Source organism: Vanessa cardui, chromosome Z, assembly GCF_905220365.1.
Source record: "Vanessa cardui chromosome Z, ilVanCard2.1, whole genome shotgun sequence".
NCBI lineage: Eukaryota > Metazoa > Arthropoda > Insecta > Lepidoptera > Nymphalidae > Vanessa > Vanessa cardui.
This window is the reverse complement of record NC_061154.1, coordinates 546,054-571,474: the sequence shown is the minus strand read 5'-3', so window position 1 is coordinate 571,474 and position 25,421 is coordinate 546,054. Positions and strand designations below refer to the sequence as shown.

The 25,421-nt window shown below is 33.8% G+C and overlaps 1 protein-coding gene across 4 annotated transcripts in view; it reads left to right on the top strand.

Moving 5' to 3' along the window:
• Positions 1-25,421, top strand: part of LOC124543098 (FH1/FH2 domain-containing protein 3) — a 73,788-nt gene that overhangs the window by 15,018 nt on the left and 33,349 nt on the right. For 2 of the 4 annotated variants that reach the window (XM_047121140.1, XM_047121139.1), the window contains exons 2-4: positions 2,489-2,563; positions 3,002-6,018; positions 6,423-6,456. In XM_047121140.1, the coding sequence (XP_046977096.1) occupies positions 2,546-2,563; positions 3,002-6,018; positions 6,423-6,456 (3,069 nt within the window). In that variant the 5' untranslated portion in view covers positions 2,489-2,545. Of the gene's footprint in view, positions 1-2,488; positions 2,564-3,001; positions 6,019-6,422; positions 6,457-7,573; positions 7,861-25,421 lie in introns of those variants that run through there. The other 2 variants (XM_047121142.1, XM_047121141.1) reach the window with 2 other exon arrangements.

Genomic DNA, 25,421 nt, shown 5'->3' with positions numbered 1-25,421 from the left:
TGTTATTGTATTATACTTGTTGGCAATCCATGTAGATCATAAAAAATCCATCAGATATAATGATATGGAAGCTTTGTTTAATATAATAATGATAGATATGATTACTATTTTAAAATAAACGAGTTTACAATGAGAAGGCTGTTCTAAGCTATGTAAGAACTTTCATAAGGCACCGTGCTTAGTTTGGAGGCAATAAGGTGCGCACTGTGCTTGGTCATGGAGCCCTTAAGGCTAACCTCTGGGCTCTTTTCTCTTTCTTCCAACTTTCGAACACGCCGTTGTAACTATTTCTGGATAAAACTACACTTTAAAAACTCTATCACTTTGTCTGTATGTAAAGTACGTTTTAGTATTATATAATAAAACAACGCGCCTCAATGGATTGTAAGATGATAGATAATTAACTGCTTACAATTCAAAATATTGGTATAATTTTACTTATTTGTAGAATTCAAACGCATACAAAATCGCGGGAGTAACTAGTTATTCATATTATAATCTTGTATAGAATAATAGACGTATGAAGATCTAAGATCTACAAATTTTAGGTCTTTCTCATTAATTTTAATGAACAAAATATATCTACTTAATATATTTAAATTTTAAAAAAGACATGATATTGTTACAGATTAAAAAACATTACATAATGTGTTAACAGTTTACTTCGATTTTTTATATTTTTTTATATGGAGTTTTTATTCGTTAATGTATCTATTTCATTTCATTCATAAATTGAAAAGTATTATTTATAATTGTCTTTTGTTTTGACTGATGTATAACTTCTAAGTTTATGCCGACTAAAAACGATATACGAGGTTACGAGCTATTTAGATCACTTGCTAGTAAAGAATTCAATATCTTGTCAGATATATGTTTTCGAATAAAATTAAACGAATGGACGCAGATTGTAGTTCTACTCGTATAGGTACTCGATACGAATGAAAACTCCGCTAACAGCTCGTGTTTGAACCCGAAACCTTCGTGAAATATCAACGCATCCTAACCACTGTGCCATCTTGGTTCGGAATTCTAAAATCTTGATAACCTAATGTCACCTCTGTCAGTACCACTTGTAATTCAACTCTACAAATAATTACTTAATCCAAACTTGTTACGTTCCCTAGAAGTAAATGTTGCCAGTAATCAAGTAACGACGCCTGACACCTGCATACATACCGACACTTCTGCCGGAGATAGTGGTCGGTTCTAATGAAAAAATACATCCTTATGAGACGGATTCGTACCGTCAAGTTCACGAACTAAGTTAACTATAAAGTATATAATGAATCTTTAACTTAAAATGTGAAGCTTGAGTGAATGTTGCGGGTTCTAGACCGGGCAAGCAACACTGAGTTTTCGGGTACTTAAACTTCCCTTTTTAAATGATGGATTAAATTTTGACCCATGTGTATCCTATCCGCGATTTGGAATCAAGGAAGGGAGAGGAGTCCTTTGCCCACCGAATCATTTCTCAACATTCTTAGGCTGGTGTCGCAACTCTGTATACACTCGATTCAATTTTAAATGATTTATATGATTTTTCTTCTGTCGATGTCATTTAAATCAATATATGACGTCATTTAATGTTATAGAACTTGTCCAAATCCCTTGAAATACAAGAGCAGGGAACAAGGACTAATACTGACATATGTATTATAATTATTTTTAATATTATTACTTCGAAAAAACTCAGTTATATTTTTCCATTTTTTTTTTTCAAAATAAAGAGACAACATGCTATATTGTACGGTTCGAAATAAAAACTTACATAATACACGTTCGGTAATATTCTATGCATCCAATACTATAACTTCATGAAGTTATTAGTAAATCCTAATAGTAAACATAGTAAAATAAAGTTATGCATCTAGTTTGAAGTAGTAAAGTTCAAACGGCTGTTGTTTCTATTTCGAGCGAAATCCACACTAACCTACGCTCTAAATTAATTTTATATTTGTTCATCGGCAATCTTTAAATAACACATCGATATATAAGATCAACGTTATATCACTCGGGACAAAACGTATATGTGCGGTATCAATTAAATACTCAGATGTATAAGCGCCAATTAATACGTAAACAGCAAACCGTGCATACCATCTGGCGCTTGCGGGGAAAAATTTGGCCATCCATCTCCTTCGAACTATCGATATAGGTCAGTACGGAAACATTGAATCGAAACGATGTCTATTTTAAAACTATAAAGAAACGGTAGTGCATGGTAATAAAAAAAAAACAAGTCGTTTTTCATATAAATAGCAATCTTCAGTTCGCAGTGCCAGACGAGGACTGGTCTCTGAACCTGATAAACGTCCATGAACAGGTAGATAGGTGCCATATGTAGATACGGGATGCGTTTTCGTTAGCATTCAATACATGTTTTATAGAATTTTAATGAAATAGCACACTGACTGTTTATGTTTTCGTATGTAAACATGCCTCACAGTTGCTCATCTTTAATAATATAAATGTTTTTTTTTTTTTTCAGGACTCTCATTGGATTCGAACGTAAAGACTTATGGAAGCAAGGTGACAACTTTCGAAAATGTCATTTAGAAATTATGTAAGTGATCATGTTTTTTATCAGACTATACAAAAACTTTTTTAAATAAAAGCTCTTTTGTCTTGAAATAGAAATGACATCGAAATATAAATTTATAATTATTTTTATTTATATTTAAAAATAAAAACAATACAAGCTGTTGGAGTCTAGTGATATATTCTGTTCTTCGGCTTACTATTAATCAGTCTGAGAGAGCGAAGGGCTCAATAAAACTCATGTATGTTATCTTCGAGCGCGCATTCCTCTTGCTATTAATAAAGCGGTGAAAGGAACAGCTTTATGTCTGATAGTGTTAAATGAAGATTATGGATTTGAAAATATGACTTGAAGATGACTTCGTCATGTATTTTAAGAGTATAAGATCATAACATTTAACAAAGCTGAAATCGAAGTACTACATACGAACAAAAAGTAACTCGATGTTATTTTTCTTTTCAGTATGATTCATCATCTTCGTACAGCAGGAATCGAGATACAGCCAGAACAGCCAGTGTATCTACGGACCGACCAGCTACAGTCACAGCCAAGTACACAACGACACCTTCCTACAAGTCATCTAGTATCCCTATCCTCAATGATCGCTCAGCACGCGAGGAAACACCGATATCCACGATCGCCAACCGATATGCGAGCTACAGTAAAACTGCGACACCAGAGAAAACAACGTCTAAATACGAAAAGAAAGATTATTCTAAGCTTTCGGTCCCATCAGTCTCCGCAAATGTGAACCGAAGTAGAGATGTCAGCCCCGTCTCGACGGCTTCCAAATACAGTATCAGTCGAACTTCACGACACACCAGTCCTGAAAGAAAAACGTCGAAAAGCTACAAAGAGAAAAGCCAAAGCGTAAGTACTGCTGATCGCGACAAAGACATTCCAAATAAGACTGATAAGTCTACTAGTTACAGTAGTCTATCGAATTATAAACTCTATCCGCGAACACCAAGTTACTCGAGACCATCTTCTAGAGTTGACACGAAGCCAGAAGTTACGGTAAACCGATATGCTATAGCCAATCGCTTGTCGTCATCGAATTATTTAAGAAGTCCAACTCCTGTTAAGAGGCCGTCACTGTCTCCTGTCAGTCACTTCGAAGTCAATAAAAATGATCACGACAAACCGAAGATATCAAATTGTGTTACAGAAGAGATAAATGAAAATCGAAAAGAAAATAATAACGCGTGTAATCAAAATGGCACGGAACTTATTGTTGAAGAAAACGATGAAATTGAAACAATTTCGGTTATAACACGACATACTTCGCCCACGCCACCGGGTTCATCGGCTTATGTGAGGATGAGGCGAGCAGACATGGCTAAAACAATAGAAAAAATTACAACTCGATTAAAAAAAAGACCTCAAATGGTAGATAGAGAAATTCAATCGGATAAGCTCGATGATCCAACTCGGACGAGCAGATATGCTGGTACAAGTAGAACTAGCATGACTAATTGGACATATTATTCACCAAATGTCAACAGTTACACTGGTTATGCGGGGAGATATTCAACACAGTACTCGAATTTGAGAGAAAATTGCAATAACGATAGGAGTAGCCGAAGTCGAAGTAAAGAACCTATAGAAAATAAAACTGTCACTACAAGTTCAGAGAACAAAGAGAAAGAAATAGCTTCGACTAAAAATAATATAGATTACAGCGAAGAAATCAATAATGAACAAAATAAGGACAACGTACCTTCGGAAATAATAGTTAATGTTAGTCTTAAATTACAAAAATCCATAAGCCCACCACCAGTACCAACTACTCCTTTAACTGAATCGTCTCCTGAAGTAATAAATACAAACAATCATAATTTACCACCACAACCTCCTAAATCAGAAAGTACGGGTAAGATAAAAAAAATAAAAATTCGTAAGTCAAGTACAGACTCTTCTTCAGATTCAACGTCCACGAAAAAAGTAGTTAAAAAAAGAAGTAAATCCGTCAGCTCTACTGACTCTGAACAAAATAGTGAAAAAACTAAGAAACTAAAAGATCCTACCAAGATTCCCTCAAAGAATATAAGTAAAACACCCTCAATTACGAACTTACCCAACGGCTGTTCAAAGTTAAAAAGTTCTAAATCTAGAGAAAGTAACAGCCCCGAATCCAGTATCACATTATCGACTCAATCATCTATAAGTGAAGATGAAACAGTATTAAAGTTGAAATCAAGTGATAATATAAAAACAAACAATGATAATTATTCTTCTACAGATCAACCAGCTAAACAAATACAATCACAGAAAAATGAAGGTGCGGAAGAAGCCAAATCATTTTTAATAAGAGCATTAGCTCCCGTGACAAATCTATTTAAACTTCGACATCAAGACAATAGCGACACCAATCGCCTTTTGGACAGTTCAAATGTAGAACCCACAAATAAGGATATAACAAATATTATTAGTGAAAATGGATCTCATAAAACCAAAAACAATACAAGCAACATTATCGCTACCAATGATGACAATTTGGTCAAGTTGAAAGCGATAAGACATATTGAATCCGGAGAAAGAGCGTGGTGGTTAGAGTCGGACTCTGATCAGAAAAAAAGCAATGAAAAAGAACGGCGACCAGAAACCTCCAACGAAGGAAACATCGAAAGTCAAGCAAGTCAAGAAGCAAAGGATTTGAAGCGGCCAATCAAAGTAAATAGTTTCGCGGATGATGAAAAGCCTTGGTGGCTAGATAGCAATGCAAACATACCAGAAGGAATCGAACGATTAACTCCACCAAGAAAATCATCAAGCGACAGCGACAAAAGTGATAAGTTTAACTTCTTTAAGATGCGACATATCGACTCTGGTGATCAAAAAGATTGGCGAATATCGAGTAATGAAAACATGCTTAGTAAACAAGAATCACAAAATAGCATAATGTTAAGCAAATCAGGTTCCGATCAAAGAAGTTTTCCAATGAGGCGAATTCGACACATCGAATCTGGTGAACGGCCGTGGTGGTTATCAAGTGACAAAAACATTCCGGAGGGCATTGAAAAATTACCAACGCCGCCTCCACAACAGGAGAGTGACTCCTCAGATTCGGAGGAAGTCGAGGTCTATGTACCATCGAGTCAGATACCACCGTTCCCGCTTCATCTCCCCGACGACGAGCCACTCGGTGACAGGAGAAGTCCGGAAGGATTAGAAACTCCGAATGAGGACTACGGAAGAGGCCGAAACTCGCCTTACGAAAATAATCGTCAATACAGAAGAGACTCAGCCAATTTACCGTATCAAAAAAGCGCTGAGAAATACATATCACGTTATACGGATATCGACGACATATTGGGCACTTCGGGCCAGATTTACAGCCCATTCATGGACTCCATATTAGCACGCAGAACCGGTCAGATACCTTTTGACGATGACGAATGCGAGGAGATAGATCCCACCCAAGTAAGGATCCACGACAGCACAGCGCAGATGCCCGTTATCAAGAAGCTCCGTTGCAGGTAATTTAATACTCGGCATATTGTTTTAATTGGCAACTATTTTTATATATATTAGGAAATATTCCTAGATTACGATAAATGAGTAATTTCACTAACTACATAGTGTTGCAACTTCAGATTCAAATTAAAAATATGCAACATTACAATATTATGTTCTAGTATCTAGACTAATGTTCGTTGTGTAATATAAAAATGGTCTAAAACAATAAATTTTAATATGATTATTCTTGAAATAATTATCATAAAAAATTTAAAATTATTTTTGAAATGTAAACTAAATTTCACATGTTAATGAAATATTACTTTATAAATGCATAATAAAAAACTGTTTATAAATCAAATTGGATATTCAAACTGTTTTAATTTTGTATTTATACTTAAACAACTATTTGTTTTATTTACAGAAGTGAAATTATCGACTACCGGGAAGAAGACCAGGTATGTATTTTTTTATGACTACTTTTTATTCATTAATACTTTCACTTGTGAATGAATGGTCTTTAGTGGCTAATAGTAAATTAGGTTTCCAGTTATTATTAATCATATTAAATGATTATCAGTTTTTTATTGACATTTAATAACCAAACAAGACATGCCCGTGATCCTGTTCGATTCAATGATTTTAATCACAAACAAATAAACGATAATTCTATAGGGTACATACAAAACGTCCGAACTTAACGATAAATGAAACAAGAAACGCTTATAATAATAATAATTACTGCGTAAAGAATGAAGTGGTCAAGTTTGTCAATAAAAACTCACCAGACATTCGGAGCTATTAAAAATTATAGTGAACTCGCTTATCTCGATTCGAAAACGTATTGAACTTTTTCATTTATATCAAAAGCAGATGGTAAGTGTGAGACGTGAAGGTGCATCTATACAAAAAAATGTAGTTGCAGTAGTAAATATGCAATAACAGGTTGTACAAGTGCCTAATATTCACACGGAGCGCCTTAAGGCTTCCGCGGACGGGAGCACTGAACCGAGGAAGGCACTGTTATCCTTGAATCTCCCTCTGGGAACAGCGCGCCGGAGAGAGACGGCGAGGCGTGTTGTGCCTGCCTCGGTGCTCAGGCTCACATTTTAAGATGCTGACGTCACGCCGACGAATAAAGCGAACATTCGTCGTCCGTCTCCACATTAATAACCGATTTAAATAAAATATGCTAATTCAAAAATATCATATCGAATATAAAAATTTGAATATATTATACCAAAGTGAACTCATATTTTATTCAAACACAACTTGTATATCCTTATGTTCATGTTATAATGAAAATAATTTAAAAATCATTAGAAAAATCAATTGTAATCATAATACCTTTTATTCCCTTAACATTTAAAAAAAGCTACATATATATGGCAGGTACATTTTTTTAAACGATTTAGAGTAAATAATTTAAAATGCACTCAAATTGTATGTTGATATACGTAATACAACGTCTACGCACGTACCGACGTCGCTGGTCTATCCGAAGGCTTGTAGTCATTCACTATTCATCTCTTTCTTCCGCACTGAACGATATGATACAATGTTCTTCTCAATATAACCCCACCGAATAACAGAGTCCAACGCCGAGTCCCACGTAGTAAACAAACAAAGCCTTCAGAACTCGGCCGGGTTATAGCAACGTGAAAATTGTACCTGAGACGTGTGGCCAGTTGTCTCGCAAGAGTCGCAAGTCGAAACAACCTCTTCAGTTTCACATAAGCCTTAGACAAAGTCGGTGTCGGCGCGACACGATAGTGTATCGTCATGGTATCCGTCACACAAAAAGTTTTAAACAAATAATGCAGTGAGTTTGTGATTTAAGACTTTGCTCCGATCTCAAGAAGGTAGTGTTTCTTATTTATACGTTTATTCTCGATCACGTTTAATGAGTAACGTTTACCCGAAGCCGGTTTTTTACTTTTTTATTTTATTTTCGAGCTAACGATGCCCTGAGGTGAATTATTTTGCCATTGTTTTCAACTTTAATAAACTTTATTATCGTGTTTATATTATAAAAAACTTCTTCGATACAGTAATTTGCAACAAGTAAATATGACCGTAAACGTGTTTTGGACTTTATTGTTTGTTTCTTTATTTACAAAAATATGTAGTTACAGTATAATATGTATTGCGTTTTGAATTTTGTAGCTTATTCAGCCATATAATCGTAAGCTCCACCAAGTTATAACATTCTCGTTATTAATTTATATAAATAACGAATTTAATTTATTTCATACTAAATGTCAAATTAATAAGATATATTGATACTTTATAATATACATTTTTATGACCGTAAATATGTTTGATATTTTCAAACATATATGTAGTGAAAATATGCACAATCTGATCCTAATAAAATTATGATTTATAATAAGAATTTAGTTAAAACAAATTCAAATAGCCTTGCCTTATTGTAATTTAAAACTGATCGTGCAAAATTAGCCTTAAATAAAAATGCGATAAAGTGTAATGTCCTTTATCAATGTGTCCTTAACACCTGTGCCCAGGCGCATCCGTTGACGAAAACGTGTTGTAGTTCACAAAGCGGTTTTTTCGGCTCCTTTGCGGATATCCTTTAAACTTCTTTATTGTTCGTTTATTTTATTTATACCTATCACATTAAAAGTAAATATTTGATAAGTACACCTTATCAATAGTATAATAGAATGAAAGTAATATAATGTATTTAACGAGCATTTGTTATTTTTGCTGCGAAACTACATTTTTTTTAATTTGTAATAATAATTATTACATGAAGGTATTTATACTAAAATCTTAATTCCGAAGGTATTAATACTAAAATATGAGTAATATTGTTATTTAATAACGACCCCTGACTCTCACACCTGAATTATTTTGTAAATCATAATTCGTCTTTTAATAAAAAAGGGATAATTAGACCTGTAAATAAGGATCAAAATCAAAATAAACTTTATTCAAGTAGGCTTAGTTTTACAAGCACTTTTGAATCGTCATTTTACAATTCAGTGAAGCTACCGATCAAAGTCGCAAATTCTAATATAAATTTTTAGTCATTTTTAAATTAAAATCAAGAGTAAAAATAAATTGAAAATCGATTTTGTTTGAAAAGCAATAAAATTCTGTCGATATCTCACTTAACACATTATACAACAGCTGAGCGATAAGATTTTATAACAAGCTTGTGTGAAGACTTGAAAACAATCAAACTATTGCCGGGCTGAGCGATAACCGACTAGAAAAGAAAAAAAAAACAATTTTTTTTATGGTAATAAGAACTAATTTGGTATAAATAAAATATCTATATTCTAATAATCAAAGTTTATTTAAGATATTTTTCTTCTCCGACAAATGTAAAACGTACTCATGCTGTTTAAAAATCGTTTATTGATTATGAACTTTTAATTGTAAACAATGCTTTGGAAATAATATTTTCCGATGTAACCATTTCAAAAAAAGAAAAATATATATATATATATATATATCATGACTTGATAGTATATGTAGAGCGTTGATTTTTATTTTAACTCTATACCTGCTTAAATAAAAAAACGAAACTTCGGTATCCACAGCTAAAACCGTTTTTGCCAATACTATCAGCTGATCTATTGTTTCGAGATTTGACTTCTTTAATCTTTTTCTTAACAGTTCTATGTCCCGGCTGGTAATTATTTCTATAGATACCATTAATAGTCATATTATTTATTCTTTTTGACAGAACTTTTGTAAAGGTTCCAGAAAGTATAAAAAAAATCACAGTTAAATACCCACTACCTTTTTTGATATTACATAGAACCGAATTGAAGTGATAAGAACTTCTTCCAACATGTTCGCGTCGTAAGAAATCCTTCTTTTCCGTGCCCGTTCCAATCTATTTGGGGAGGGGGGAGCAGTATCTTTTTTTCTTTCTCCTCTATTATTCGTCATCTGATTGGTACATATCTCTCAAATCCTTACAAACTACAACAATGTCTTCTTGGGTCATCCTCTTTAACTCAAGATGAACCATTACTTACAAAACCAATATGAAACTTTGGGACCTGTATCTATAGTTACGCTGGCTCACCATTCAAAACAGGATATAACACTTCCAACTTGTTGTTTAGTGGTAAAATATAATATTACTTAATTATTTAATATAAAAATAATAGGCCTTAGAACAATTTCCACCTATGAGAAGTTCCAATTAAATAAATAGCATTTTAAATGTATATTTTTCATTGAGTTATGGAAGACTACCAAATGTAAACAATAGTTCATCACAAGTCTTTCTCGTCTCTCTAGCCTTACTCGCTTTTTGCGACAACCAATTTATAGATTTCGATGAAAATCATAGTATACTTTAAATTCCGTTAAGCGAAACTTAAGTAATATTTCGCTCATGAACTAAGTAATTACTATGATGTCTTAACGCGTTTACAACGACAGTTAAAAGATAATGAATTAAATTATCCCCGATCTAAAGTTATTCTATCCCCGATCTAAAAAGTATAGAATATAATGATATCGCAGGCAATTGCCAGTGCACATAATGTGTCGAAACCGTCTTGACCGATGTCACCGATACACGTTTGGTGCCCAGACGCAGACCACGTGACAGGTTTCTTTATTTGCAAAAACCGGTCGATAGAAATTGGACCTGTCAAACGTCTGGCGACCCATTCTTATATTTAGTGCTGAGATCATTTTTCATTCAATACTTTTCGAACCAGATGATGTTAATCATAATTATTTATTTTTTATTTTAATACTTTTTCATTAAGTTATTATTAGTACACATAAATAAACAGTATATCTATCAACAGTACACTTGTTAGTAATTGGGAAGTTATTTAGATAAGATCTATAACATTTTTTTTGTTTTTGGTCCCCATTATTATCCCAGAAATGTATTGATATGAAAACATGTTCTTGCGCCTTATATCATTTGTTTCTTGTTGAAGCTATCAGGTGACTAGCCGTAAATAATATATAAGCTTTATTAACATACGAAATGTGTCAATGTATAAAGAAGGTTTTGCAGTAATTATGGTCGCAGAAGCTTATACACACGGATTATCATATATTATATTGTTAACGTTACTGGTGTTTTTGTTGAAGAATATAATTCTTGAAACGGGGCTTGGTGTATTTGTCTTTACGAACCAGCCATGTTTAATAGTCAATTCACATGTAGAAATAAATTCATTTCTTTAAAAATAAAAACCCTACAAAATGTATTAATAAATAAATTAAAAAGTAGTGTTTAAACATCAAGGTCTCGGCATTGTAAGTTCAAAAAAAGTAATTAATTACAGCGAGTTAAACTGGTCCATTGGAAACTGGGCTCGATCACATGTCGCTATCATCTTAAACGGGGGCAGATAATTTAAAGATCTTCGTATCCGCAAAACGGACTCGTCGGCTGCTTTGCAATTACGATAGCACGTGGGTTTTTGTAATGAATTAACAAAAGAATAGAAAGCTTGATAATGAGCGATTTCACCGACGGAGAGCCGAAGGATTATCGTGATCGGCTGATGGCGTTCACGTCGACCTGGGCTGCCTTCTTGGGGTTGTGCTTGTACAAATGGTGAATTTTTAACGAGGCCTCGTCTTCTGAATAACCTCTTTAACGCACACTGCGAGATTCGATTCGAGCATTCGCACTGGATACTGTAATAATCGATTTTCAGAATAAATTTGTACACCGTATCGTGTTATATGGACGAATTAGTATCACAAAAGTACCCCGCCAGTTGTACAAGCAGATACGAGGTTCGTCTCCATTTTTTCAAACTCCGATCAAAGTGAGATTAACTAATTTGATTGTGATTGTAATTATCAATGGTGCATAGCAGCCGATGACGTAATAAGCGACAAATGAGCGTTCAGTCATATAAGTAAATCCGTTTTACTAATACTGTCAGAATTATTTCATAATATTTGATAATATTAGTCAAATCATTCTGATGTTAATGTCAATAATATTGAGTCTTAACAAAAGGCCACAGTTATTTGTATATAAAAATAAAATCTTGATCCTATTGTTTTACCGATTTATTTTAAATTTGTTTATTTCTAACAACTAAAAACTCAATGGATGCACTCTCAGCTACTGTATATGTTATTTATTCTTTATCTAATTATTCACGGCTTCACACTTGTGTCATTTATTAATTAAGAAAATTAAAATCGTTAAACAATATATAAATATACCCTAAGGCACTTACGAATAACTTAGCTTTCTACCAGTATTTTTTTAGTATTAGGTGATTAGTTCCGAAGGTATACCAATACAAACAAATCACTTTACGATCCTCATACGACTCGGTATTTAAAGTTTAGTTATCTTTATACGCAGATAAAATCTTGATTTAGGTAAGTGACCACCGATATCTGATAGTCGAGTTAGCTGAAACTCGCCTTGGCCAAATTTAGTCCAGTTACCGGGCTACTCAATTATACTTGTAAGTGATTAGTTATATGACTATTGGCATCGGAATCTGTGCTATTCGATTTTGAGTTGAAATTATAATATTGTCACCAAATAGTTCATTAATAGACCAGTTACGAATTGTGGATACGTTCGCTTGATGACCTGAGGGTGTTTTCTTTTATTCTTGCTCTAGACTAGTGCATCAACTACTTTACATTGACCTATATTTAAATCCAAAGTGATCAAGGAGTGGCGAGGAAAACGTAGCTAGTCATACAGAGAATGCAGCAGCAGCAGTATAGATGTCTCTGTTGTGGGCTTCATTAATCTGTAATGTGAGACGCTTGCGCAATCATATATTTTTTCACAAATTTCCCACTTCATTAATCAATTTTTGACATAACAAAAACTGCGTTTCGTGATCAATTCGTAACGAATACGAGTATAGAGACGAGATGGTCTCGGGACGAGGCGTTGACCTCCGTGGCTGCCTCCGTCGACCGGGGACGTAGCGCATTGCAGCGCAGCCAATCATCTATGCATCCTTTTCTCTTAGTATCGTGCTCATCTTGCATCTCTGTTTGTGATATAGCATCGCATACATAAGTACCAAAACAGCAATGCATCCTAGCTATCGAGTGGATTATTACCCTTATACGGAACGATTGGGATACGCTAGGGCTTCGTTTTTTACCCGTTTCTCAGTAATTACAGGCAACCTTATAAACTCTAAATTAATTTAAACATCTGCTCCTTAAGTCTGAGCAGATAAAAACTTAACCGGATACTTTGACGGTGTCCAAAATAGTCGAAAACAAAATTACAATTATTTATACCATCTAAAAGCCGCACTGTTTTTACAAGTTACTAAAAAGGAATAGTATTATAATTGCCGTCATTACGAATGCTCCTACTTGTGTGTGTGTCATTAACTTTATTTAACCGAACCATTTAACAAAAGCTTGGACCATATACTACACGAGTCTTCGTTAGTGTACATGTATTTTGCATAAAAAACTAAGCGATTCTCTTAAATGCTATGCGAGCAAGTTTCCGCATTGTTTTGTAATTCGATCTCACAAAATTCTTAGCCTTTTAGCTCAGGTTTCCTCATTACTCTCCGAAAACATCTGTCGAAATAACTCTACAAAAAATTCTACATAGAATAGGCGGACTATGTGTTGCGGATAAACAACCCGCTTATTTATTTGTCTAATAATATTTATACTCTCCTCCCAGTACATGGCTATACTTTACGGCTGTAAACTCTCTTGAGTCGCCTGTCTGACAACTGCTAAGTTTGTGCTTTACGTTTCCGGTGATTTCGCGATAAGGTTGCTTTTGTAGCACGATATGCAGGTACTGGCTTTGCCCCGCGGTTCCAACCGCTCGCAATTTGTTTTGTAAATGTCCGTTTCAAGCACACGAAGCCAGTGCGTATAATTAAGTAACAACCAAGACGTAGTCTATGTATATTAATGTCATGAATATTAGCCGATTGGTTGAACGATAAAAAAGTGCAGCGCTGTTTTGCCGCGGGGGACAAAAATTTGACGAGTATAAAACTTTTTTCCATGAAATACATTACATACATCCATACATCAACTTAAAAGGTCATTGGTCATACTCTGTATTTAAAACAGATATTGAAGCTTAAAGCAGTACTATAATTTCAGCAGATACTTCGTTGGCTCTCGCAAATCTTTTAAATTATTAATCATAATTTGACAGATGCAGTCGCTAGAATTGCCTATCTTATAAATGAATTAGTTAAACATCAAACTATGTAAATGTGTTTTTTTATGGTATAAGTTGGCGGGCGAGCATAGGGGCCACCTGATGGTATGTGGTCACCATGACGCTGTAGAAATATTAACTATTCCTTACATCGTCAATGTGCAACCAACCTTGGGAACTAAGATGCTATGTCCCTTGTGCCTGTAGTTACACTGGCTCACTCACCCTCAAACCGGAACACAACAATACTGATTACTGTTATTTGGCGGTAGAATAACTCATGAGTGGGAGGTACCCAGAAGGGCTTGCACAGAGCCCTACCACAAAGTAAATATGTTATTTTAATTAAATGTTATTTTAAGTAAATGATACTTATAATGCCAGCTTGTTATTCTATTGAAATAGTTTTGGCTACGATGCGCTGAATTCGTACGTTGCTACCGGATTACATACGAAGCACTTTAATTGTTCTGAAATACATTAATCTAATTCAATACAAGGATTCAATTTCTTGTGGTGTCAATCACTTATTTCATGTATTGCATTTGAAACCAAAACTGTCTTTCATATTAATGCGGTTAAAATATTATTATTTTTTACATTAAATGTTTACTAATGAAATTTGTGGGCATGTTAACTATTCTTAGTATTGTTGTGTTCGGGTATAAAGGTTGAGTGAGCCAGTGTAACTACAAGGGATACTAAGAGCGCTCCCTCATGGTTGTTGCTTAAGCGCTGTAAGGAATAGTTAATCTATCTATATCTATATTTCTATATTAAAATTATAAATGTAAAAGTAACTCTGATTGTCTGTTGCTCTTTTGATGAGATTTGGTATGAAGCAAACTTGGACTCCTAGAAATGACATAGGCTTCTGGTGATGAACAAACAAATGACAAAAACGCGAACGAAACCGCGGGCGACTACTAGCATTTATATATGTATACACACCGCCTATGTATGTGGGTAGTCAATAATTACCATAAGGTGAATATTGACTACCCACTCGTGGGTCCCACGCATGGGGTTGGTATTCGTTATTTTCGATTTTTGGGTTCGTTTTATTTGACAAAAAGAGTAACTGCAATCTGAACTAAATGCCTTGCCTTCAATTATATCTCGTAACACAAATAGGCAAAAATGCTTATATGCAGGAGCCTCGAATAAAGTATGATTTTAATTTTGTTCACTTTAGCTGCAACATGGTCGGATTAAAATACTCGGCGAAAAGTTGCTCTGAACCGCTTAAGGCACTGGAGCAGACAGCGACCCGCTAGCCACAAGTGACCAATATTAGTTGCCACGCACGAGATAATTCATACACTTTAGATACCAAGTTGAACATAAAAATCTATACTCCTCTAGATATTTATTGGAAAGAAATATTTAAGGGTAACTGGAATATAATACAAGATAATATAATCTCTCCAAATAACTTTTATTGCCAAAAATATTTTTGTAAAACATAATCCCTGTTGTTTACTTATTATTTACTAATTAATACTTATAATTTACTTGCTACTACTAATTTTATCGCGTATTAATTCATTGAGAGGTGAACTGAGGGATTTAATCCGTGGAAGCACTACATTACAAAGGCCCTACCGAACATGCCTTGAGCCGAAATGCAGTCTTACAGAAGAACTCTGACAGTGGAAATCATTTGGAGCCTATGATGCCACAGATTTCAATACTTACCCCATCAAACTTACCCCGATTTAGGTGCAAGTGTTAATTCTAGCACGGATATCGGAGTACTGAGTTCTTATCTCTCATATTATTTTCGTCTTAATCTTAATTTTTGTCTTAATTCATCTCTTGCTTATTGAGGGAAAATCGACGCAGACGCCTAAACCATAACTTATTGTATATACAGTGTACTAGGTAAAGAAAATCGGGTAATGAGTCAATTTTATTGTGTCTTGTATTTATGCTAGGACTAAGATTAGTAAACCTAGCAATATGTTATAAAAAAACTTCGTATACCAGGAAATCATCAAGAGTAGACGTGATGTGAGGTTAGCTTAATAAATTCTTGGCTCATACTGGCTAATGCACAGTAATCTATAAAGACAAATGCAATATGACGCTGTCCCACTTCACGATAATCGAACATCGAAGACGCAGTGCGTGTCCTGTACGGGTCCCGACTATTTTTCCACTCCAGTAGGTCGCACAGCCGATTGCGATGAATATTTTATTCATAAACGCTGCAGAACGTTTGCAGCAAGATAAATGTCGGATCTGTCCCATTATTTGCTAATGCCGTCTATAATTCTCTCCCATAAATTGCTAGATAGTCTAAAATTTCACAGAACACAATGTCTTGATTGAATAATATATATCGCATTTAATTCTAAAACGACGAGGTCACGAGAAGCATGTCCTATTACGAGGATTTTTATTGGGAGATGACCAATTTCTGTTACTATAGTGGCTTATAAGGCTGCCGAACCCAAGGTACTGTGTTTTAGAACCCAGACCTTGGGAGTAAGCTTAATATCCTGCACCGCGGAAAGCGCATGAGTTGTTTCTGCGCTGATATTCTCACCGGTTGAGTACAATGGCTTTTACCTTGGATTACGAGATTGCACCTGTGGTAGGACACAATCTTGTATAGTATAATTTTTCCTACACAATTGGCTGGTTTCCGTTAAAGACGGCATTTGTATCTGTAAGCTGTCTGGAAACCATCATCATAAATATTTACCGAGAACCTATTTAACAGAATTCATATCCAACATTCTACAACGATACACATTTTTACGAGTACATATTTGTGTATTTGGAATAGCTATATGCTATCTAAATTTATTGAACTACTAAATATAAAATAACATGAAACATAGTTTTTGCTTTCTTGACATTAGATACATTACAGGAAAGAGTAAGATCCACCTCGTATCAATATAGTTTAATAAAGACAAACCCGACAATATACAACTAGCCAGAGACTAGACTCTGGTGGACTTTGTTCAAACTATCATTGTGACCACATAGCATCACATGACAAAATGTCATCATGTCTGTTGTTTAAAATACAATCATAACGTCCTAAAATGCGAAGTGAGTACCGAGGCGAGCGGGCAGCATACACAAATAGGTCATAATGACCAAAGCACAATGTACATAACGTATTAACCTATCCTTTTCTAGCAGTATGCTAATGAGCAGGAGTGACATATTAGTGCACGTGAGAAAATAGTTCGGGGGAATGCGTGGGCACATCCGAATATGTTTGTGTATCCTACGAGACATGTTTACGGAATAAATATTTGTTAAAACACTATGGAAGAATACAGTCATAGTTTTTGGGATAATCAAAAAGATTTTGGTATGTTTTCATTCTTTCACTATAAACAATAATATGTGAAAGTGGTAAATAATTTCATCTACAGGTAAAATCACTGCGGTTGCATGGATACAATCATTCCATACTTCAAATGAATATGGTAATTATGAAATCTCAATATTTATCGAAATAAATTGAAGTATTTAACTTTTAGTTTTAATGCAGTTTATTTAAATAAACTTGGTGTTATTATTAAATCTCACTTTGTCTCATGACCAGCAGTACCACCCCTTATTCCACCATGAAGTTTTTTGTATTGTTGTCCTATTTGAAATACAAGGGAAGCACAAGCATAAATAACAGCGTCCCTTATCCCATTGTTGTCGGGACATTGCTGATGGAATGAAAACAACACCTGTTGTTGCTTATCATTTCTTCACCACAAATGAAGTGGTCAATTTGATTATTTGTTTTTTTTTTGTGGCTTTTATTTGTGCCAAAAACGCACAGATTGTTTCGCCAATATCACGTGCAATGGAAAAGACATTGATTATTTGTCAATCTGAAAAAAATATAACACACATCATATCAATCAGTTGTCATCAAGAAGGCTGGATAATATCATGTACCTGTACTTAAATTTCCGCCCTTATAAATAGTTTTATAAAACGAATTAATTAAATAAAGAACTTAATTAATTAAACTAATTGTTATTGTGAACGCTGTATTTGAAAAATTTCCTGACGACGTACAGACATTCCTACGTGATTTGAAAACAAATTAACACTTTCACATTCATCTTATAAAGCAATTACGTTTCAATCGATGACATCACATCGTGAAATTCTAGCCAAAGAATCCGTAGTTTATTCATATTAGGTTTGTCAATAACTTGAAAATGGGTGTAATATCGTCGAATAACCGAATTATACTTATTACTTAATTACCTATTATTGTTTAATATTACGTAGAATTTATTTAACTTCGATTTTCAAGGTCATAACATTTTGTTAATGGCTTGCGTAAATGTACAGCGCCTATCGAATTATGAAGAAACTAGATGGCGCTGTACGTAGTTAAATCGCGCTAACGTTTGCAACAGCGCGCTGTACATATCTCCTCGCGACTCAACGCTCGTTCAAATCGGTTCAGTAGTTTTTGAGAATTTTTGCTGCTGTTTCTAGTGTTCGTTCGCGCTAGAAACAGTATATCATATAACATCTATATCCTCAATCAATTTGTGGATCTTATGTGTAACGACTCTATATTTCTATGATTGATATGTTAAGAACAATATATAGAGCACAATGCCGACTTTTGTAATTCATATTCTTTGCTGAATTGATAATAATTAATAGCATATTAATAAAAAAAATGTCATATAAAAGATTATAATTCCCTCTTTCATTCTCCAACTATAACTTCAGATCCTAAACACTAAATACACAGTATTATAGCGACTCAATGCAGTGGTCGTGATGGCTCTGATTACGACCATTGCAAACTGCCCGTGATTGAAGTAGTCCATTTCTCTATAACTTAAACCTTATTACCGTTCAATACGGTGCAGTCAAATTACTTAACATTAATCCTCGTTACAAAAGTATAAGGGCTCATGTACTCTGGTAGTTATTTTCTTTAAACAATGCAACGCGACGGTCACGGGAAATGCCCGCGGTAATCGTGTAAAATGTTCCCCATTCTTGTGTCCCGTCTTAAAATAAAGCCATGAGTCACTCTCCTTTGTCACGCTGACCACACCTGTCGAATAGATATTTATAAATAAATACTATCCGAGTGTTTACTTACAATGTGTACACGGCTTTAGTGTATTGTTTCTATGAGGCTCTGTTATCATCTTATGTTTATGAATATAATCCAATCATATCTAGCTGGTGCTTTATTGTGTGTACCATTAAAAAAACTAACTTAAGCTATTGGAGAGATTTATGCAGCCTTGAGAATTAACGCGTGAATATTTTAGGAGCAGAATTAGTAATAAATCAAAATGCAATTAGGTGTACGAACGAGGTGTATTCTTTGGCATAATTATGATTAGTGATGTACCGCGCAGCCATAACGCGCAAGTCTTGCATCACCGTTGAACGAGAATCGACTTTGCAATGTTTTAATCGCTTTAGAGATATAATATATTTACGCTCGCTTAACATTAGATCTTTATCCGTTTTGTTTCGCTGACTCTTACGAAATTTCGCTTGTGCTGTACTAGTTTCATCCTCCGACGTTTCAAACTTAAATTAGTCTTACCTAATCACGTATACGAGTCGAAAACCGATGCAATAACCAATCGATATGATCCATTTCGACAGGAACTAACATATTCATTATTACAAATTGAAATTTACTATCATCATCGGCCTTTTTCATCACTGTTTCAGAAACTAAAGGTATGCATTTAAGTTTGACAATTTAGTACTACCTATTATATTTTTTTCAGTTTGTAGAAAGTATCTTTCAGTTGTCTCACAAAGTGCGGCTTAACCCAGAAAAAAATGCACTTTTATAAAACTGGTAATCGCTTGTGTTATGGATTTTACCAATATTTAACGAAATTCAAATCATATTTTATTTCTGCATCAATGGCTATATATTTGTGTTACATAAGATTCAATGCGGAAGATTTTTTATAGCAAATGGTTAAATATTTACGATTATTTTCAATATATTTCGCAGACATTTCAAAATACATTCTTACCGAATGGAACTATGGCCAGCGAATAGTCATAAAGATCGAAATATTCCTAGAATTAAAGCCGAAATTCTTTTGGGATTAACGGGATTCTTGTCTACCAAGAAAAACACAACGTTTGCGTTTTGTTATTTTTTCACGTAACTCATCGATGGTAACTGTTTTAAATTTATCTTTTATTGCTTTTTGACGAAATCAATGCAGTATTCAATAAAATCAATAGAGAATATGTCTATATATGCATTATGACATTCATATAATCTTAACAAACTCTGATTATGTTATTAAAAACTTCCACCATTAAAATCGATAACATATTAACATCACTTAAATTCAACAGATAAGTAATAACAAATCATAACAATGACGCGTTCGGACCTCTACAAACAGCGATTAGACCGTGACAAATTCCCACCTACGAGATAATTACTATCAAGATCCACTCTCGACACAGGAAGTGACACGTACTATCGAAAATCGACACGTGTATCTCGATCTCCCACCGCTTGCACCCGTAATTAATACAAATGGGTGCATTATGAAAAATATGATATTAACAAAACCTTCGCGGTTTCTTCATAATCAAGCCTTTCTAAGATCCATGTCTGCGATAAAATTTTAATCCTTGAAATTTATTAAATAGCGCATAATAAACTCAATGAGGCAACGTTCCTTCCGATTCTTTGCTTGTTAAGTGCTTCAAAATGTATGTCGTAATAATCATTAAAACATTCTCGGTCTAGTGGATAGCTTACATAGCAGACGCTAGGTTCAATTCCAGAAGAAATTTTGTTTGACCCAGAGCTTGAAAGTTCGTAATATTGACACTTATCATCCCGATGGGCATGTCAGGCTTTGATCTCTCATTTGAACTCTATCGGGTCGTGTAGGTTTGCTGTGCTCTCCCGTTCAGTAGGCTGGTCTACTTTGAGAGTGGCCGTGGCCGAAATCGGTCAGGAGGTCATCATTTCATGAATAAATGAAACCAACGACCTCATTTATGCGGCTCGGCGATGCATAGACGTATTTAAGCTGCAGATCGGTAAAGTCCTAAAATCAAAAATTTAAGATCGTAACCTAATTTGAACTATACACAGTAATCAGTAATTATTTGTATTTTTCTTAACTATTTTGTAATGTTGTACTGCCGTTAATTACAGAAAAACTCACAAAATGAATTAAAACTATTTTTCGATAATGCTTTCGGCCGAAATTCGACATTGAGCGAACATTCTTAAGAGTAGAAGCTAAAAGACATCGAAATCTTTCCTTATTTTAACACCATCATCAAATATTCTATCGCCAAATAACGGTACTAGTAGAGCCAGTGTAACTACAGGTACAGAGTGAGCCAGGTCAACTAAAGATGCAAGGGACAACATCTTAGTTCCCGAGGTTGGTGGCACATTGACGATGTAAGGAATAGTTAATATTTCTTACAGTTTCATTATCTATGGGTGATGGTGACCACTTACCATCAGGTGGCCCATATGCTCGTCCGCCAACTATACCATAAAATAAAAGCCATAAATCGCATAGCAATCAATATTTTACAAATGCAAGGCGAGACTATTTATTAAATAAGAAGGTCTTGAAGTGACACTTAATCAATAACAAGCTATTACTTGAAACCTATGTGAATCTATTTTATGATTCCTGCAATATTATCTGACAATTGTGTCAATTGCTATATATCATTTTAACTATAAGATTATTTAAATATATATCAATTAAATTAAAATTAAGTGCAAAATCTATTAAGTTTGAAGTTTGCATATTGTTATATTAACAATCATTCAATCTAAATAATTCCAAAACATATACAATTAGTAATAAAATAACTTGAGTCAATGTTGCAAATATTTCAAATAAAATTAAAAAAAATCGGTTGACAGATACAAAAGACAAAGGCTTGTTTGTTTGATCGTTTTTGTTATTTTATGTAAAGTAATTAATGTGGGAATTTTTCATCCATGTTTAAAACGTGTTATGAATTATTTATAATAGTAATGAAATATTTTTTCTTGTTCAAAAAATTCTTAGCTTCACATACATTTTCAGTATTTAGCTTAGAATATAAGTTTAATTTTAACTTAATAAAAATAAATATTTAAAGCTAATAATAAAAGTGTATAGTTCTTTAAATAAATACCTCGAGTATATAGTTCCGTAAGCGTCTCTCTGTTTGAATCAAACAGATATTGAATACGGGTCGCGTTTATAGAAATGAGCATTGTCGTAGATTCCCATAGCCCGTTTGAAACCCCATAGCGCCACCCATTCCGAGAAATAAATACTAACCATGGGGTCATGTAAAATATGCCGTAATACGGGACTTGCTTGCTATTTGTAACCATATTCGTTTATGCATGTAACTATACTATCACTAATAAAAGATATGAGAAACTTTTTTTAATCACAAAATTAAACTACATTATCCAAACATATATTAAAAAGGTATCGTTCGTGAAACACTAATAACAGTTCAATTTTAAGTTTTTATTTTTGTGTGCTCATGACTCCAAAAAGTAATAAGCATAAAAAAAATTAAGAACATGTTGTCATAAAACCACAGACTAAAAATATTTTATTTATCTGTGCTTCATTTAGCGTGACTGTAATTGAAAGTGCACGTTAACCATAACTTATAAATATTTCAATTCTGAATTTAAATTATTGTTATAATATTAATTAGACTTTCTACTAAAGTAATACTGCTTTCACTAATACAGTTTAATGATAACAAGAGTTTTTATTACTTGAGTTAATTCGATGCTTGAAATTTGTATGTATTCAAATTAATTGCGTGGGATGCATTAGCGTTTCAACTTAGTTTTATGTTCTACAAATATGTTTTAAAACCTTATTAAGATAATTAAATAAATGATACGTTTTAAACGTTTGTCATAATTTATAAATGTTATGTTTGCGTTTGCAAATAAAATTACTTGCATTTTTTGTTTCCGGCTGTTTCCTGTACTTATCTACATTGGTTGTTGTTTCTGTTCTGCTCCTTATAGCCGTAATGTTTGCCTATAATCCTCACCAATAAAAGGACTAGCATCACAAAAATAAATTTAAATAGGACTGTCAGCTTTTGAGATTAAACTTTAAAATTATCATCGATACTTAAAAAAATAATGTAGTAATGCTATAATTTATATATTATCAACATGAAGTATTTATTCCTGGCGCTAATTGGTGGTAACATAAGTTATATTAAAAACAATATTTAATATTTATAAAACCGTTATGTACATCGCTCTGCAACTGGATAACTCGTTCACGGTCAATCTCGTTAGCGAGCAACGCCATGTCATAAGCCGTATGCTGACGCGATCCCTACATAGTATTATATTCTATTATATGAATTTACGTTCTTGAAATAGTAAAATTAATAATTTAATTATTCATATCTGTTCTAGTCCTGGCTTCATCTGTGATTAGTTCTGTGGCGCTAATTTAAAAGGGGCGTCTGTTAATGGCGATGTTTCAATACAAAAAATATAATTGCAGTTTGTCGGAATTGTTATAATTATTTTATTTTTAAACTATATCGTTACGCTGAATTCATGAAACGGAACATGAACCATACAAACATATTATTCTATTAGATGTATTCCTTAAAAATAAATTCGAATCTCACCTCAGAAAAAAAGCGTGAAATGTCAGATTATCATAACACGACACTGATTGTAATAGTTATAAAGTGTAAACACGGATCAAATTGGTGTATTATCGTAAGTCAGTTGTCAAGATTTCACGAGTGAGATACGAAGGCAATTCTTACAGAATCGCACCGTCGAAACTCGGTCTAACAAACGTTGTATTTGACAATCACAAACTAGTTAAGCAATAATGTACATACAGCACTATCTCTTAAATCTCATCTAAAAAGATCGAGTAAGGAGGGGTGTAGCTTTCATTTTCCCATGTCGTCGTAACCACAGATCCGTAAGAAATACAGAAAATCCTTCCAAGTGATTCCAGAAATACGATCCGACTTTCTGTGTCCCGCACCGCAAACCATTCGCTTACAATAATTCGTAACTGATACTCATTCGGTTTGTTTCAATCCTTGCTCCTATATCACGCACGCTGCGTAATATTCCCCTTATCAATTTAGCGCATTCTCACGGAACCCACTCAGATAACTACTTACTACATTAAATCTCAAATTACATAATACACACTACATTAATTCTATATTTCTACATTAGTATCAAACAATATAAAAATATCATATTAAGTTTGTGAAGAAAAAAACAAATAGTAATTAGTCATAAATATTAGGGGCATTTTGTAGGAAACATTACAATTAAAAATTTGAAAGTTTTCGTTAAATGCATCATTACACCTTTTTAAAGTAACTGTTGGTTCAGCCGACTACCATTATACGTATAGATAAGATTAACAGTTGAGGTTTACTTGCTGAGTCACTGACTCAGGATCAGGACGTCTATCTCTGAAAGTGACCTTGTACCAAATATTAACAGAGGTACCGACAGTAATAGTCGGAAATCTTGCAAACAGAAAGATCACGAGATGCTATAGCTATTCTTGGTCAAATTTGAAGTGACAGACTCTTCTTTCTCGGTGGTAGCTTCATTTAATTGTTAACTGACGATTCAAAAGTGCTTGTAAACGCCCACTTGAATAAAGTTTATTTTGATTTTGTATTGTTATTCATACTTTTGATAACTTAGGCTTCTTTTTACTCCAAACGTCCACTCTATGTTGGTAGAACATTTGGCAACTGCTGTAAATTAAAAATCCTGCAGTGATACAATTTACAAATACATTTTTAATTTCTAGCTAACCGATATTGCACAGGTAACAGGGCTTTTTAATATTCACCATCATAAAACTCAATTTTGACCGCACGAAGTCATAACGCATAACGAATTTATAACATCGCTTTCACAAAAAATAAATGGACATTTAAAATATGAGGTACGATTTAAATTCTAGGTTTTTCTTCATATATTATGCACCCTCTATTTGTTTACTTTTTTAAAGGGGTTTAAGAACTGCATCGTCGTCTAGTTAGTTGTCTATCTTATAAGCAAGCCTACAGATATCAAGTTTCTAAGTACTAACAAAAGTTTATTGAATCAGTATAAGTCTCAGATCGAATTAAAACAAATCTCAGAAGTACAATAATTTCAAGTTTTGCTACAAAGTAGATTGATTAATCCTAGAGTATTTTTAAGCCATTTGAAATCAATTCCATGACAGTATTACGTACCCAGTAAGTATGATATCACAA